At 39.8% G+C, this 14,647-nt stretch overlaps 1 protein-coding gene across 1 annotated transcript in view; it reads left to right on the forward strand.

Annotated features, from left to right (window-relative positions):
• SUMF1 (sulfatase modifying factor 1) overlaps positions 1-14,647 on the forward strand; it is a 118,261-nt gene that overhangs the window by 50,769 nt on the left and 52,845 nt on the right. The window contains exon 6 of the mRNA XM_036739658.1: positions 8,660-8,742. Coding sequence (XP_036595553.1) covers positions 8,660-8,742 — 83 coding nt within the window. The remainder of the gene's footprint in view (positions 1-8,659; positions 8,743-14,647) is intronic.

Genomic DNA, 14,647 nt, shown 5'->3' on the forward strand with positions numbered 1-14,647 from the left:
TGCAGGCAAGCAGACAGTTGGGATTCTGCGTGTTTGCAGGGAGGCTCTAGTAGGGGGGAAGGTTACAGGATGACTTGGTTCCTTGATGTAATACTGTGTTATAATTTCTTTGTTGTCACATTGAGGTAGACTTACTGGTTTCAGAATACAGTTACTGCTATGTAGAATTGGAGATATTGGTCATGGGGTTTGATCCTCTGGTGTCTGAATACATGTTATGCTTCCTCTGCCTTCTACCTAGAGAATCTCTTATACTTTGCAATTCTAGACTATACAGGAATGTTCATGGTCATCTTCAAGGTCATGAATCTTGCCTTACTGATACAACAGCAGAATGTAGGATAGGATTCAGAATATGTGGCAATAATTTTCCATTTCAAGAAAGCCTATACATTGAACACTATGTGTTATGTTGAAAGCTATTCATCTTTGCTTCCTTGTAGGTTTTTTTTTTTGTTCTCTGCTGTACACTTTTTACTTTCTTTTATCCCCCTTCCTTCCTCCCTTACGATTAAGCATGGGTATATTTATATATCGATATTGGGTTATACACATACATATGCATTTATACATATATACATATATAAACATATATTTTCCCTAAGAGATTCTACTCCTGTTATTTGTGTGTACCTCTTTTTTCCTATATCATCAAACTCCCCTACTTTACTTCTACCTGCTACCTTGCCCCTCCTGTTACTTAACCTAATCCCCCCTGCCAGTGATCCCTCTCTTACCCTCTCACTCCCACAAATCAAAACACCCTTTTGTACACCCCTTTGCCCTATTCTGTCATCCTCCCCTCTAAAGATCCCTCCCTTATCTTCCCATTCCAATTGATCTAAACATCCTTCTATATCCACATTTAAGGGTTAAGTTTATATTTTCCTTCATCTGCCTCTAATGTTGGGTTTTCTTTCAATGTACAATTTCTTTTCTTCTCTTCTTTAAATACAGTATTATGGTGCGCCAGTTATTTTACTTTAATCTTTCTTTTAGGGTTACTGTTCCCACTGGCTCTCTTCCCCCCAATTCTCTCCTCTTGTTTGTTATCTTGTTGCCTTTGGGGTTTTGTTTATTAGTTCCTTTTTTTTCTCCTACTTTTATTTGTTTATATAATTCTTCCTCATCTTCCCCCCTCTCAGTTAGTCAAGTAGATACTCCCCTTTTTCTCCTCCTTTTCAACTAGTCCTGTTCATTAGTTTCTTAAATTTCATTTTTTTGCCCCCTGTTTTAACAATCCGGCTAGCAGCTTCTGTGGGGGCGTAAGATCCACCCACAGCCAGCACCCAGGAAGCTGCTGGCACGCCGGGAAAGCATGGGTTCTTTTTATCTGCTTAAACAAGGAAAGCACGGTGAAGGGGTTGACCAGCTTACTTTAATCCAGCATTCAGGCAGCATACAGACAACATTCATTTAGTTTGGGGGAAAAAACCAGCACCCCGAACTTCAGAACAAAATACAAACAAATTACAAATATCAACAGACAGACTCAATACAATTCATAGTTACCAACATCTAGGTTCAGCCCGAGAGCTCAGGCTGGCCCATAGTCATGCTTGCCACCGCTGCCGCGCCAACCGGAAAGAAAAAAGGGATCTTCAAGTTGTCTTCTCCCCTCTTATAGAGTTTTTGACATCAGGGCTGATTGGTTCTTGAGTTGGCCCCTCCCCCTAGGACCCTGGGAGGTCACACAGGAAGTTATCTGCTGCCAGGCATGGGTCTCTGGGCTTCCTGCCCCGGAAGAGGTCACACAGGAAGTTCTCTGCTCCCAGGCATGGGTCTCTGGGCTTCCTGCCCTGGAAGAGGAGCAGCAGGCCCAGCACCTAGCAAGGCTCAATGAGATAAACTGAGTCACTCAAAGAAAACAAAGGCCACTCTGGCCACACCCCGTTTTCTAAAAAGGATTTCACTCTGTTCCTTATCTGTCCTCTCACTGTGTCTACTCTAGACCCTTATTCTCTGGTTTTCTTTTCTCTCTCTCTCTCTCTCTCTCTCTCTCTCTGTATATATATATATGTGTGTGTATATATATATATATATATATATATATATATATATGTATGTATATATATGTGTGTGTGTGTGTGTGTGTATGTGTGTGTGTGTGTGTGTGTATTGCTTATGCAGTGAAAGGTTCCAAGGTTTCCATTCTAGGCTTGCCCCTCTAGGCACTTTCTGTCACTGTCTTGTAGGGCTTGCCTATGAAGTCCCCTTTTTCTTTGTGCTGTAGTCCCAGAGCAATGCGAGTTATTAGGTGTTAGAGAGGCTCTTCCCTCACCACATTCCTGATTATGTAGTCCACATTGATCTGTAACCTTTTTCTGGTTACCTTTTTCCCACATTTGCCTGAAATTCTCTTCCTTGGGTCCATGTTCTCCCACTCTCCCTGGTGCTAGTTGCTCCCGGAGGTTCTAGGTCCCTCCAACCCCCAATGTGGGATGATTAGACTTTTCAAGCACCAAGTTCCCCCAGGCCACATATAGTGTAAGATCCTTATCTCCTTTCACAGACTAGCTCTCTTCACCCAGAAAAACATTCATCATTGGTGCACTCACCCACCACTAAAATAAGGCCTTTTTCCTTTTCCCCCAGCCTTCCTCCCTCTTCCTTGTGCCTGCCCTTGTAGGTTCTTCTCTTTCTGAAACCACAGAGGTTACTTCTCCTCATAGCTAGCCCTAGATTTGAACCTGGCATATCACTCATTCCTTTCTATCCTTTCTTTCCCCTCTGTCTCCCCACCCCTACCTTGTACTCTCCCATGTTGTAAAGTGGTCCCACAAAAAAATATTAATTCACCTGTAGACAGGGTGTTGCCAGCTTCTGTCCATAATCTCCTCTTCCCCCCTCCCCTTTTCACTGTTTTACTGTTACTTGTACCAGATTTCTGTCATCACTCATTTATAGGTGTACATTTAGAAAAAAAGTTTCCTACTAGTCTCTCTGTTACCACTCTATTGCTGTCTTTTTTATTCACTCTTCATTTTTATATTCACTCTTCATTTTTGTTGTTTGGGGTGTTTTAGGAACAAATAAGTCTCTTAAGTTCTGGTTTTCTTTCTAAAAATATTTCAAGTTCTTTATTATTGAACATCCATTTTTTTCATGCATGTTTAAGTTCAGATTTGCATTGTAGGGCACTCTGGGCTGTATCCTGAGCTGCATTGCTATTCAGGACGTGTTATTCCATTCTCTCCTGAGTTTTCTAGTGGGGCAGAGTAGTCTTGCATTATTTGAATATCCTTTCTTCTGTATTTGAGGGTCTTTTTTTCCTGAACTTGTTGTTTCTGAATTGAATTATTACATTTAACTACTCTATATTTTGGAATTTGCAGCCCTGGGTTTTTTTCTGGAGGCAGGCTATGAATTCTTAATATTGGAATTTCAGTTTCTATGTCCAGAAGTTCAGGGCAGTTCTTTTCTATTATTTCTGTCATTATGATGTTAAAGCTTTGTGTCCTCTCATGTTCTTTTGGGAGACCTATGATCCCTAGCTTGTCTCTATAGATCCTGCCTTCAAGATCAATGTTTTGCTTGCCTAGTGAGCGCATTTTTTTACTGTTGTTATTTTTTGCTTCTCTTCTTGATTATCCTTCACATCTGTGTATTTGCATTCCTGTGCTTCATTGCACATTCCAGTTTTTCTGTTTTGACTATCATTTTTGCTGTTCAGCATATTAATTCTGTTCGCACAATTCTCATTTCTCTTTTGAACCACTCAGAAACAGTTTTTTTTTTTGGTTGCATGTACTCCTCAGTTTCCATGGGGTCCTCTGTCTCATCAAGTTTTGGTTAATTTTCCTTTGTTTCACAGTATTTATTCATATATGCCTGAACTTATTTACTAAATCTGGAAGCTATATTTCTTTCTGTTATTGTTTTTCTCATGATTTATTGTTTATGTTTAAAGTCTTTGAGTTTTCTTCTTCCTAAAGTCTTTGGTATTCTCTCTCTCCCTCTCTCTCTTTCTCTCTCTCTCTCTTTCTCTCTTCTCCCCTCTCTCCCCCTCCCCTTCCCACTCCCCTGCCCCCTTTATTACTCACTTTCTGACTTCTTCCCCTCTGATTGTAGTTTCCTTGGATGCTGGATCTCAAAGTATATCAACCTCCTCTTGCACTGGGCATTTTCACTGGCTGTCTGCCATGCCTGGGCACTCTTCCTCCTTGTCTCAGCATCCTGCCTTCTTTAGCTAACTTCAAGCCTCAGCTAAAATCTCATCTTCTATAGGAAGCTTTTCCTAGTACCTCTGAAGTTTAGTGCTATCTCTCTGTTGATTTACTTCCCGGTTATCCTACACATTGCTTGTTTGTATATACTTGTTTGCATGTTGTCTTCTGCTTTAGATTGTGAGCTCCATGAAGGCAGGGACTGTCTTTTGCCTCTTTTTTTGTATCTCCAGCACTTAGCACGTTGCTTAGAACTTAGTAGGTGCTAATAAATGCATATTGACTGACAGAACATGGTCTATTGGATTGAATGTTGAGTCTAAAAAATGTCCAATCTAAAAAATGTTGAGTAAGGGCTGAACTCTCTGTCCCTCATTCTTGAAGAAGACCTGTGACATCAGGAGGGTGATGTCTTGACTTGTAAGTGAATTGGATTTAAGTGAGGCAGAGCTGTGCAAAGTCATCAGTTTCACTCTCTCCTCAGAGTCATCTGATTCCAGTAGCAAGACATAGATTAGGGTGATTGAAGATGACCCCAAATGCAGTGGGAGAGCTTGGCCTTTTTAAGCTAAGGTCTTTTCCAGGTCTCAGTTTGTCTAATTCCTGTTCAGGTGAGGTAAGAAATGAGGCAAAAATGCCCTAGTTTGTGTACTCAAAAAGAAGGGGGAAGACCCTCGGGGTTTCTGGCCAGAATAGAAACCATTGCTATTTGTACTCACTCTGAGACAACAAAACCCAGACAATGGCCCATTGAGGAAGCTAAGAAGCCATCAAAGAATTACAAAAAGAAAATCTAAGGAGCAAAAGGCATTAACAGGAAATAGGAGAGTAGGTAGAAGTGAATAGTCTAGGGAAAATATCATTTCCTCGTTATTAAATTATTAACACAAGTCATGGGACAATATAAAAAGAGAAGAGTATGGGTCAAGGGTGCCCAGGTAAGGAGTGGTCGTGACTGAAAAGGAAATGTTGGCAAGAAGTTTTCAATTCCTTCCATCAGTCAGCCTACCTTTGGAGTGGTGGGAAAGTATGGATATTACATGGGAAAAGAGATCACAGAAGGAGAGTTGGTCATAGCCATAATAAAGGGAAAAATCTAGCAGCATCACAAAATGACCCAAAAGAGGACGGAGATCTTGCAGTGAATTTGGCTGGAGTTTGGTTTGAATATTTCAGGAGATGGAGTCTTGGTACTGTTAAGCCTGAAAGTTGGTTAAAGGAGGCAAACAGAGCTAGGTGATAGAAAAAATTCATATTGCTTATTTATTTATTCATTCCCTTTAACTTAGTGGATACATGCATGCACGGAGTCAGACCTGAATCTGACTGCCTGAACCAAGGAGTGAGGAAACTTATGTGCATTATTTTTAGCAGACTCAGAAGTCTGTGTTACCTCACTTTTATGATCCCCATGTATGTTTAACCATGATACAAGAAGGGGATTTTCCTTAATGGAATAGATTTGTAAATACAATAAGATAAGAGTGTTGACAAGGGTCAGTTGCGGTATATACCTGTAGAATATTAAGTGAGGTAGTCTTTCAGGATTAAGGCCTCATCCCGTAATGTCCTCAGATCAGCCAGATCTGGCCTTGTTGACAGAGAAAAGCTATTCTCTGAGCAAACTCTAGAGAACAAAGAAGCCCAGGTCCAGGCTCTTGATTGAAATCACAAAAATGATATAAAATGGTATAAAATGTTCCACAGTACTAACTTCCACTAAAGGGCCAGAAATAGTTAGGATCCCAGAAATGCATAGTTCAGAGCTGGTTGAAAGGGGACGCCATCAATTCAAAGGCTGGCAGGGCATCTAAAGGGATGACTAAGGAGAAAAATGACAAAGATCAGTATCGACCACTTCCTTAATACCTGCTATTGTATCCTCCAGCAAAAATTAACACTCCTGGCAATGGAACATACGGTATCCTAGAAGGAAAAAGGAGCCAGAAAGCAGACAGAATTGGAAAGGGATTATACAAGTTAATGTTACAAAGAAAAATTGAAGATGGGGATAGGGAGAATTATCTGAGCAGGGAAAGGAAAGAGCAAAATGAACAAAAGTTATTAACACAAAAAGTAAACTCAAGAAATTTGGGATTGGCCAAGGTAGCAGAAAGAAGGGGATTTCAGAGGCTGGAGATCAGGCTAAATTTAGTGTTAATGAAATCATCTGATTAAATGAAATGCTAACTTAAAAAGAACAGGAAGTACATATCTCACACACACACACACACACATTTTAATGGATAAAAGACAAATTTGAAAAGCACAGGCCTAAATTTGAACAGATTAAATGCCCTAGTAGAGCAGAATCAGCATAGTAAAGTTAGGAGAATCAGGGGACTCTGGGTTCAGATCTGTACTGCCTGTGTAACCTTGGGCAAATCACTTGCCTTGTCCCCAGTTTCCTCATTTATAATGAAATAGCTGGATGAGATTAGGTAGCTCCAGAGGTCCCTTCTGGCAATGTGTAGAAGTTACAAGTAGGTTGATTTTGACTCACTATAAAGAAGAACTTAATTGCATAACTGTCTTAACAATAGAATGAAATGCCTCATGAGGTAGTGAGTTTCCTGTCACTGCAGTGTTCAAACATGGATCAGGGTCATAGCATTGGAATGAAGTTGGGCTAAATGATTTCTCAGGTCTCATCCAATCCTGAGTTTTTTTTTTTTTATTTTGTAAATGAAAGGTGAAAATTCTTGTGGCTAACAAGCAAAAATTCCCTGCATTATTTTTGGAAGGAAAGAGAGCTGGTGAGCTAAGAAGTTAAGCAGGTAGGTCAATGAGGCTTATGGCCCAAAACTGGATCTTTCATTTATTGCAGGATGCTGGAGTGTCTCATCAGGTTCTACCTGTGTTAAACCTGAAAATTTGGTTGAAGGAAACAACAGAGCTAGGTGATAGAAAAATCCATGTTGTTTATTATTTTCCCTTAAAGCATAGCGGAGCTAGCTTACTTGTACGTACAAGGAGTCAGAGTATAAACTCTGGCTGCTTGAACAAAGCAATGAGAAAACTTATATACGTTATTTTAGCAGAGCTAGCAAGCCTGTATGACCTCATTTTTATGACCCCCATATATGTTTAACCATGATACAAGAAGAGGATTTTCCTTAATGGAATAGAGTTGTAAAGGATGTTGACAAAAGTCAGTTGAAACTACAGCCCAGCGTCTCTGTGTCTCATTACATTCCATAACATAGTATATACCTGTAGAATATTAAGCAAGGTAATCTCTCTTGGGGTTAGGGTAATGTCCTTAATGATCTGCCCTTGTTGACAGAGGTAAGGGTATTGCCTGAGCAAACTTTTAGAGAGAACAAAGAAGCCCAGGTCCTGGATCTTCATCCAGTTATTCATTAATGGAGGCTCTGGGTCTGGTAGAAATTAGAAATGATATAAAATAGTATAATATTTTCCACATCTGTGACCCTTTTTTTTAATATTTCTAACTTAAATACAAAAAGATACATGAAAGAACATTTCCATGCATACAGCATAACATAAAGAGGATTCAGTATAAAAGCGTGAATTTCTATTTCACACTCTTTACCTTTAAAAAAACCAACTATGTAATAAATACTACTCATCATTTTCAAAGCTATTCTGCTTTTCTGTGCTTCCTTTTACGTTTTCTTTTGGTCTCTGCTCTGTACTTTTTTTTCTCCCTCACCACCCTGGCCTAGAGAAGGCTATCATTAGACGTAAATATGAATATGTATATATATATATATATATATATATATATATATATATATATATATATATATATATATATGTATATGTATATGTAAAACCATACTATATATACTTGCATTTATTAGTTCTTTCTCTGGAGGGGGATAGCATCTTTGTGACCTAACTCTTTCTGCACCTTTGTTTCCTTCAAACTCGGAATGATTCTGTCCATGTCTTACTTGAATTTCTGGAAGACTTCCTTAAGTTCTATGAATATCTTAGCTATAGGTACTCTGGGAAGATGTCATTTTAATTTAATCTTTATAATAGGTTACCAGAAAATAAGGATTTATATACTAAGAATGTATTCACATGCATTTTTGCTTTGTGATAAAACTACCCCAAAGAACATTATAGATGGTGGAGCAGGTACCTGCTACACTTAAATCTGTGCCTAGTTTTTCAGAGGGTCTAAGAGAGTTTAAAGCTCATCAGTAATACCTTCTTCTTGGCCTCAGTTTCTTTTTTTAAAATTTATCAATTATTTATTGGATGATTTTCTATAACTTATTATTTATGATTAATTATTAAATATACTAAGTGATTAAATAAAAATTTTCCCCCCTGACTGTGTCAGACTTCTCTATTTCAGTCAAAGGCACCACTATCCTTCAAGTTGTCCGGGTATATAAGTAACCCTATTTCACTCTACATACAAACAGTTGCCAAACTCTGATGTTTCTATGCTCACATCTTGTATCAAACTCCTTTCTCTCTACTCATACCACTACTTTGGCCTCCTTTTCTTTAAGGTTGCGGCTGCTCCATGGTGGTTGCCTGTTAAAGGAGCTAATTGGAGACATCCAGAAGGCCCTGATTCTACTATTCTGCACAGGTGGGTTTCCCAGGCCTTCTTTCTCACTCTCTAGACTTCTGGTTGTGCTTTTTATAGGATGAATTCAAGGTCTTCAGGTGAGCTTCCCAGAATTTGGCCACCCCAAGGAATTTGTCAAAATCTAACCCTTTGTTTCTATTTTATACCATGGCTGTTTTTGTATTTCATTGGTAGTGGGCTTTTAAAGCCTTTTTGAAATGAGACATTACTTTTAAAGAGGGATGTTCAGTTTATGAAATGTTTACTTATATCATTGTTTACTTATATCAATAATTCTGTCCTGCCAGATAGCTACTGATGAAACTGTGTGCTTAGGGTTAAGGATTTAAACTATTTCCAATTGTGGACTGGCATACTTTTTAAAAGAATCCTACAATAACATTATCTGATTGGTGAGTCATAAAGCCACAAGTTGATCAAGTCTCTGAAGTGCTGGCAAAGTAATTATCTGCTATTCTGGATGGACCTGATTCTGACTAACGAAGAAGAATTGGTTACTAAATTTAGAAATGATGGGAATCTCAGTGGGGAAACAGCCAGTTCATCCTAGGATTCTTGATACAGAAGAAAAGTGCAGTTGTCTGACATACACTATAAATTTTTAGGGAAGCAGATTTCAAAAAGGTTTAGAGAAAGAACATATAGAATCTCATATAATAAAAATCACAGAAGGGAGGAGTCAACCGGGTAGAATGGGGAGTTCTTTTAAATCAGTCAACAGGTCCTTATTAAGCATACCTGCTATGCACCAGGCACTATACCAGAAATACAAATGCAGTGAATGAAACAATCCCCATTTGTAAAATGCTCATATTTCAATGGGATAAACACAAAGGATGTCCAAATATGTACAGCATAAATATAAAGAAAACAAATGTAAATAAATACAAAGTAATTAAATGTAAGTGTGAAAAAGATGGCACTAACATTTGAAGGGATCAGGAAAAACTTCATGGAGAAGGTGGTACTTGATTGGCATCTTAAAGGGAGAGAATGATTCTGTGAGGTCTTGGTGTAGAGGGAGAACATAACAAGTATGGGCCATGGCCAGTATGAGGAAATGGAGGGTTGTTGGAAGAAAGAAGAAGCCAAATTTGGCTCAGTTGGGAAGGGGAGTAATTCCAGTGAGGCTTGGGCAAGGTTGTGAAGGGCTTTAAAAGCAAACCATAGGAACCCATCTTTGATTTTTGAGGCTGAGGGAGCTATTGAGGGGTTTATTGAGCAGAGGAATGCCATGGTCAGATAGGCCTTGAGGATAATCACCTTGGTGGCAGCCTAGAGGAGGTTCTGAAATGAAAGGAGATTGGACACTAGGAGACCAATTAAGAGGCCCTTGTAATCCCCTTTGTGAGAGATGATAAGGGCCTGAATAAGAAAAGGGTCTTTTGTAAGAGTTGTAGAAGTGGGAACAACAGGATTTAGCAATTGGTTGGTTACATGGGGTGAGAGAGAATTCCAAATTAAGGGTGACGCCAAGGTTACCAGCATGGGAGAATGGACGAATCATAGAAATCGGTGAGTTCAGTAGGAGAAGGGTTTGGGGGAAAAGATAATTCAGTTTTGAATGTGTTGAGTTTGAGATGTCTCTGAGACAGTGAGTTTGAATCGTCCATTAGGTAGTTGGTCATGATTTGATTTCAGGAGACACAAAAAGAAACATTTCCAATGAGTACAAAACGGAGTAGTCTGAAGAGAGTGATGTGGATGCAAAAGGAGCCCATCAACTTAGATTTAAAAAAAAAGACATATACAGAAGAAACATTAATAATGTCTCTGAATGGAAAAGAGAGGACTGCTTATATGTAAGAATAGTGTCAGGATGATTAAGACTTAGAATGAGTTTATGTTAGTGATGAATGCTAAGAAAAAGAGTGAAGATTATGTTAGTATCAGCCTCTTGGGAGGGGATGGACAAGAGAACTAAAAAGCACACAATTTGAATTTTGGGTTTTTTTTCTTTGTCATGGTGAATAATCTTTGAACTGGAAAGTACAGAGTAAATGACTAATAGGTAGGAAGTTCATACTTGGATTAAGGAGAAAATAAGAGTGCCTGTCTGCCTTCAGAGAGTTCTAGGCACCACTCTTGAATGAACTTAATTTTTAGGTAGTAAAATAACTGGCTGATGTGATTGCTGAGCCACTGTCAGTGACCTTTGAAAGGTCATGGAGAATGTCCTCCAGGAGGGCAAATGTCCTCCAGATTTTTGCAGAAGGTAAGAGAATAGAATGTGAAGAATATAGGCCAGTGAGTTTGACTTTAATTTCTGGCAAGATCCTAGAACATCTTATTAAAGCAATGGCTTGTGAAACTCTTCACAATGAAGCGGTGACCAAGGGCAAATATGTCTTCATCAAGAGCCGGTCATGTCAGATTTACCTCCTTTCTCCTTTTTTTTTTTTTTTTTTTTTTTTTTGCGGAGGGAAGGTAGGGCAATTGGAGTTAAGTGACTTGCCCAAGGTCACGCAGCTAGTAAGTGTGTCTGAGGCCAGCTTTGAACTCAGGTCCTCCTGACTCCAGGGCTGGTGCTCTACTCACTGCGCCACCTAGCTGCCCCTCCTTTCTACTTTTGATAGGTTTAATAGTCTGGGATTGGTTAAATGATCAAACCCAAAGAATAGCCATTAATGGGTTAATAGAAAAAGCACTGAACTTCGAATATATAGAGACCTGAATTCAGATCTTGCCTCTGGTGCTTATTGGCCATGTGTCCCTGGATAAGTTACTTAAATTTTCTGAACCCCAGTTCCCCCATTTGTAAAATAATACTTATAATACCTAACTTAAAATGGTTATATGAGAATCAAAGAAGATTAGTGCATATAAAGTGCTTTCCTTTTAAAAATATTTTTTAATGTTAAAAATTTATGATTTTTTTTACATTATTTATGATTACTAGTATATCCTTTCTCCTGCCGCCTCTTAGAGAGCCATCTTTTATAACACAGAAAAAAAAAAGAAAAACCAGCTCAGCATGACTAACCAAAACAATAAAAACTATTTTAGTGTACATGGGGCATATAGTGCTTTTCAAACATTAAAGCATTCTATAAATATCTATAAATGTGTTGTTATTAACAAGTTGACATCAGTGAGGAAGGTTGTCTCTACTAGAGTACCCTGTGGATCTGTCCTTGTCCCTGTGCTCTTTGATAGGTTTTTCAGAGATGGGGCAAAGGCACAGGTGGCATACTTTATTAGATTTGCAGTTGACCCAGAGTTGGGAGAGATAGCTAACACATGGGATCAGAGAATCAGGGTCTCCAAATGGCTAAACAGGTTAGAATATTGGGCCAAATCAAATGGGAAGAAATTGATTAGGGACAAATATAGAATCCATATCCCACTTCAAAAAATGAAGTTATACAGGTATAAGACAAGCAAAATATGGTTAAATAGAAGTAGTTCTGGGAAAGATCTGGGGGATGGAGTTAGTCTCTTGAAAATTCAGTATGAGTCAGTGGTGTGATAGGGCAGACACTCAAGCTATCACAGAGGCCTAGTGTTCAAAGTGAATGATGGTAATCTGGTTAGTCAGTCAGTGACCATTTATTAAGTGCCTGCTCTGTGCCAGGCAACTGTGCTAAGTGCTGGAGATACAAGAAGAGTCAAATGACAATCTGCCCTGGTGGAGCTCACAATCTAAGGAAAGAGATGTGTGAGACAACTCAAGTAATATTCAGAGACTTCTCAAGGTAGAAGCAAAAGGAGTCTTTATTTAGCATCTCCTGAGAAAGGGCCATCTGATAGACAATCAGTAGGGAGAGGCGGTGCCCAGAGGGCAGAACCCAGCTATATACCTTAACGCTAACAACCCCCACCCACCACTGACTTTTACTGTCATTGGTGGAGTTCAGGCTCACAATCTAAACACAGAAATCTACCCCAGGTACAAGGAACAAGGAAACGCTAATTTAGCCAATGCCAACTCTTAAAAACACTTTTATCCTTATTTGGTGAGGCTCGTGCTGGGGGTCAGGCTGCTCTAAGTTTAGGATTCCTACAGGTCAAGGACACCTACACCTTCAACTCTGTGGAAACAAAACCCTTCCCCCCATTTCTTACAGAGACAACATGCAAACAAATATGTACTAACAAGCTATATGCAGAATAAATGGGAAACAATTATTAGAGAGAAGTTAATAGAATTAAGAGATATTGGGAAAGACTTCCTATAAAAGATAGAATTTTAGTTGGGACTTAAAGGGAGCCAATGAAGCCATTAGGTGACGATGAGGAATGAATGCACTCCAGGCATGGAGGACAGCCAGGGAAAATGCCCAGAGCTGAGAGATGGAGTATCTTGTTCATAGATCATCCAGGAGGCCATTGTCACTGGATTGAAGAGAAGCACTGGGAAGTGAGGTGTTAGACTGGAAAGGTAGGAGGGATCTAGGTTATAAATGACTTTGAATGCCAAATAGAGAATTTTCTGTTTGATTTTGGAGGTGATAGGGATCACGGGAGTTTAGGGAAGTGATATGGTTAGGACTTTAGGAAAATCACTTTGGTGGCTGAATGCACAGTGGACTGGAGTGGGGAGAGACTTGTGACAGCAGACCCACCAGTAGGTTGTTGCAATAATGCAGGTGTGAGGTGATGAGGGTGTGCACCAGAGTGATGGTAGTATCAGAGGGGAGAAGGGGACGTATTCAAGAGATTTTGCAAAGGTGAAGCCAACAGGCCTTGGCAACAGATTGGATGTGGGGGGTGAGAAATAGTGAGGAGTGGAGGATGACTCCTATGTTGTGGCCTGAGGGACTGAAAAGGTGGTGTTGCCCTTTATAACAACAGGGAAGGTGGGAAGGGTCTGGGGGAAAGATAATGAGTTTGGTTTTGGACAGGTTGAGGTTAAGATGTCTGCTGGACATCCATTTCAAGATATCTGAGAGGCATTTGGAGATACAGGATTGGAGGGCAGCAGATGTTAGAGCAGGATAGGCAGACTTGAGAATCATCGGTGTAGAGATGGCAGTTAAATTCATGGGAGCTGGTGAGGTCACCAAGTGAGGTAATATATCTAGTGAAGAGAGGAGGGCCTGGGACTAACTGTGGTAAATGCATGGTTAAAGTACATGATCTGGATGAGGATCCGGGGATGCTGAGGAATAGTCTGATACATAGAAAGAGAACCAGAAAAGAGGTTTTCTGAGAGTATCAAAGAAGAGAGAGTGACCAACAGCATTAGAGGTGTCAGAGAGGTCAAGGAGAATGAGGATTGAGAAAAAGCTTTTGGATTTGACAGTTGAGAGATCATTAGTAACTTTGGAGAGAGCAGTTTCAGTGGAATGATCTGGTAGCACAATGGATTGTAAGGAGTTGAGAGTGAGAGGAGAGGAAGGGGAGGCATCTGTTGTAAATGGCTCTTTCAAGGGTGTTAGCTACAAATAGCAGAAGAAATACAGAATTATGTAGTTAATGGGGAAGGAAGGATCAAGTGAGGCTTTTTTCAGGGTGGGAAAGACTTGAGTATGTTTATAGGAAGTAGGGAATGAGCCAGTGGACAGGGAGAGTTTGAAAATAAATAAGAGAGTGAGGATGATAGTGGGTGCTCTCTGTTGGAGGAGACAAGATGGAATGGGATTGCGTGATCAGGGAGAGAGGTTAGCCTTGGTAAGAACTAAAGCCACCTCATCATGAGACAGAAGTAAAGGAGGAGAGAGTGGCAGGTGAGATGACATGAGAAGAGGGAGTTTGTGGTGAATGGCATCATTTTCTTTTTTCAGTAAGATTGGAATCAAGGATCTTTCCTGAAAAGGTGGGAGCCAGGGGATGTTTGAGGAGGGATGAACAAGTTTGGAAGAGCTGCTATGGGGAGCTCTTCCTAGCTGGAGGCCTTCAAGGAGAGGCACTGGTCCAGGATGTTGTAGAAAAAGGTCTGTTTTTGTTATGGGGTTGGATTAGA

The sequence above is a fragment of the Trichosurus vulpecula genome, chromosome 9 (assembly GCF_011100635.1).
Source record: "Trichosurus vulpecula isolate mTriVul1 chromosome 9, mTriVul1.pri, whole genome shotgun sequence".
NCBI lineage: Eukaryota > Metazoa > Chordata > Mammalia > Diprotodontia > Phalangeridae > Trichosurus > Trichosurus vulpecula.